At 47.0% G+C, this 2,500-nt stretch overlaps 2 protein-coding genes across 5 annotated transcripts in view; one reads left to right on the forward strand and one right to left on the reverse strand.

Moving 5' to 3' along the window:
* Positions 1-351, reverse strand: part of poli (polymerase (DNA directed) iota) — a 5,002-nt gene extending 4,651 nt beyond the window's left edge. The window contains exon 1 of the mRNA XM_046841748.1: positions 24-351. Within this exon, the coding sequence (XP_046697704.1) occupies positions 24-72 (49 nt within the window). The 5' untranslated portion in view covers positions 73-351. The remainder of the gene's footprint in view (positions 1-23) is intronic.
* Positions 352-557: 206 nt separating this feature from the next.
* pgam5 (PGAM family member 5, serine/threonine protein phosphatase, mitochondrial) overlaps positions 558-2,500 on the forward strand; it is a 7,479-nt gene continuing 5,536 nt past the window's right edge. For 3 of the 4 annotated variants that reach the window (XR_006924703.1, XR_006924704.1, XM_046841752.1), the window contains exons 1-4: positions 558-901; positions 1,186-1,361; positions 1,468-1,593; positions 2,079-2,167. Coding sequence is in view for 2 of the 4 variants with exons in the window: in XM_046841752.1 (XP_046697708.1) it covers positions 717-901; positions 1,186-1,361; positions 1,468-1,593; positions 2,079-2,167 (576 nt within the window). In the remaining 2 variants the exon portion in view is untranslated. The remainder of the gene's footprint in view (positions 902-1,185; positions 1,362-1,467; positions 1,594-2,078; positions 2,168-2,500) is intronic. The other variant, XM_046841753.1, reaches the window with a different exon arrangement.

Genomic DNA, 2,500 nt, shown 5'->3' on the forward strand with positions numbered 1-2,500 from the left:
ATGATCAAAGGTATAAGTAATACCGGTGTCCAGGGTGTCCCAGTCCCTGTCCTCCTCCTCATGTCCCTCCATCAGCTCTCTCACTCACACACACACACACACACACACACACACACACAAATATTTATTTTATAGTAAATTTAAGTATTGAAGTATAAATTTAGTAAAATGTTGATTAGAGAATGTGAAGAGTCGGACTGAGACGAGCCCAGCATGTTTTGTTGCATTATGTTCGGATACTGTAGTGTGTAGCGCCACCTGCCGGTACGGAGGATGTATATAATACATGTCTAATTTATTTCTACAATAAGCGCAGTGGATGCGACAAAATGCAAATAAATCACATTTAATATAAACCACTGAAGTAAGTAGTTATGACGTAGAGAGGAAGGTTTTAAATCATCTAAAGAGAATATGAGGGCTTTTATTGCGTGCCTTTGTCTTGTTCAGGGTTTTTGATGCTTTTCTCTCGCGCATGCGCAACTCGCAGCCCCGACATCCGGTTTGAGAACGAGACAGACAGACTGAGAGACAGACAGACTGAGAAGACAGACAGACAGACTGAGAGACAGACAGAGGTTTTTTTAAGGAAGCGGAAGTAGCCGGCGCTGTGCGGTGCGGCGGGTCACGTGACGTGAGGTGTGCTTTCCGTGATTCCCGGTGCTGTAGGCTGTGAGCGGTTATAGCGCTTTTTATAAAGGCGTCATTAGACAGGGATGTATTTCCGGCGGGCAGTGAGGCTGGCGTGCGTGGTCGCCGGAGGATCCACGGCGGTGGCGGTCGCGTACGCTGCGTGGGCGGATGGACACCGGGAGGTGTTGCGGTCCAGCGCCGGACTCGGGGCCGTGATCCATGCTGCCCAGCCTGCTACACCCTCCAGCTGGGATAATAACTGGGATAAGTACGTGCTCATAAGATACTGACTTATTCCTCTTTGTGTGTGTGTGTGTGTGTGTGTGTGTGTGTGTGTGTTCCTGGTCTGGTCTGGTCTGGTCTGGTCTTTATTGCCCCCTCACACACTCCTGAAGCACTTCACCTCTGACTCTCACTGGAGACTCCTTCCTGAGATTCCACACAGAGGAAGAGTAGACTCTAGGGAAGTGCATGTATGTGGACTGATGTGCACTTTGACAAGGCTAAGGTGTGTGTGTGTGTGTGTGTGTGTGTGTGTGTGTGTGTGTGCAGGAGAGATCCGTCGTCTATCAGCAGCAGCAGCAGGAGGAAAGTAAGTGGAGGAGATGAGAACGGTGTGGAGACGGAGAACAACAAACCCACGGCCACGCGACACATCTTCCTCATCAGACACTCACAGTACAACCTGAACGGCAACGGAGACAAGGAGAAGAGACTCACTGCTTTAGGTACACACACACACACACACACACACACAGTGACCACCACACGAACAGTGCTTCTAATTTAGGAAGAAAAACCATGTTGTGTGTGTGTGTGTGTGTGTGTGTGTAGGTCGCGAGCAGGCGGAGTTAACAGGACAGAGGTTGGCATCTCTCGGCCTGAAGTACAACTTACTGATCCACTCCAGCATGGCACGAGCCACCGAGACCGCTCAGATCATCAGTACTCACCTGCCAGGTAACGCGCGCACACACACACACACACACACACACACACACACACACACACGGCTCTGATTCACTATTGACTCATTTTCTATATAACACCCATTGAATACTGACTCTGAATCTATTTGACTGATTCAGTACTGACTTCTCTATATGACTCTGATTCATTCAGTACTGAGTTATCTATATGATTCTATTCAGTTCTGACTCCTCTATCTTACTCTGACTCAGTAATAACTCATCTATATGACTCTGATTCAGTTTTTTATTTGGTTCTGATTCATTTCTGATTTGATGATAAACACGATGTTCATGTCCTGAATTCTGAGTGTGTGTGTGTGTGTGTGCAGTGTGATAGGGTGTTTAAATTGTTTGTGGTGTGTGGTAATGTTAAATTATTTATAATCTGTTCCACCCTGTGTGTGTGTGTGTGTGTGTGTGTGTGTGTGTGTGTGTGTGTGTGTGTTTGTTTGTTTGTTTGTTTGTTTGTTTCAGAAGTGAACATGGTGAGCTGTGATCTCCTGCGAGAAGGAGCTCCTATTGAACCTGTTCCTCCTGTCAGTCACTGGAAACCTGAGGCTGTGGTCAGTGTTCACACACACACACACACACACACACACACACACACACACACACACACACACACAGGGTGGAACAGATTATAAATAACTGTTACATCTACAGTAAGTCTACAAAAATGTCCTCCAGAAAAAATCAAAAGTGATGACAACTTCTGAGCTGTGTGTGTGTGTGTGTGTGTGTGTGTGTGTGTGTGTGTGTTTTGGCTCAGATGTTATCTGAATCACTTTGTATTTTGATGCAGGGTTCCTGCTTGTGTGTGTGAGGTGCAGATGTTCTGCAGGGGTGTGTGTGTGTGTGTGAACACCGGCTTTGTGTGCTGTGAGGCACTCCGTGTG

The sequence above is a fragment of the Silurus meridionalis genome, chromosome 27 (genome assembly GCF_014805685.1).
Source record: "Silurus meridionalis isolate SWU-2019-XX chromosome 27, ASM1480568v1, whole genome shotgun sequence".
Taxonomy (NCBI): Eukaryota; Metazoa; Chordata; class Actinopteri; order Siluriformes; family Siluridae; genus Silurus; species Silurus meridionalis.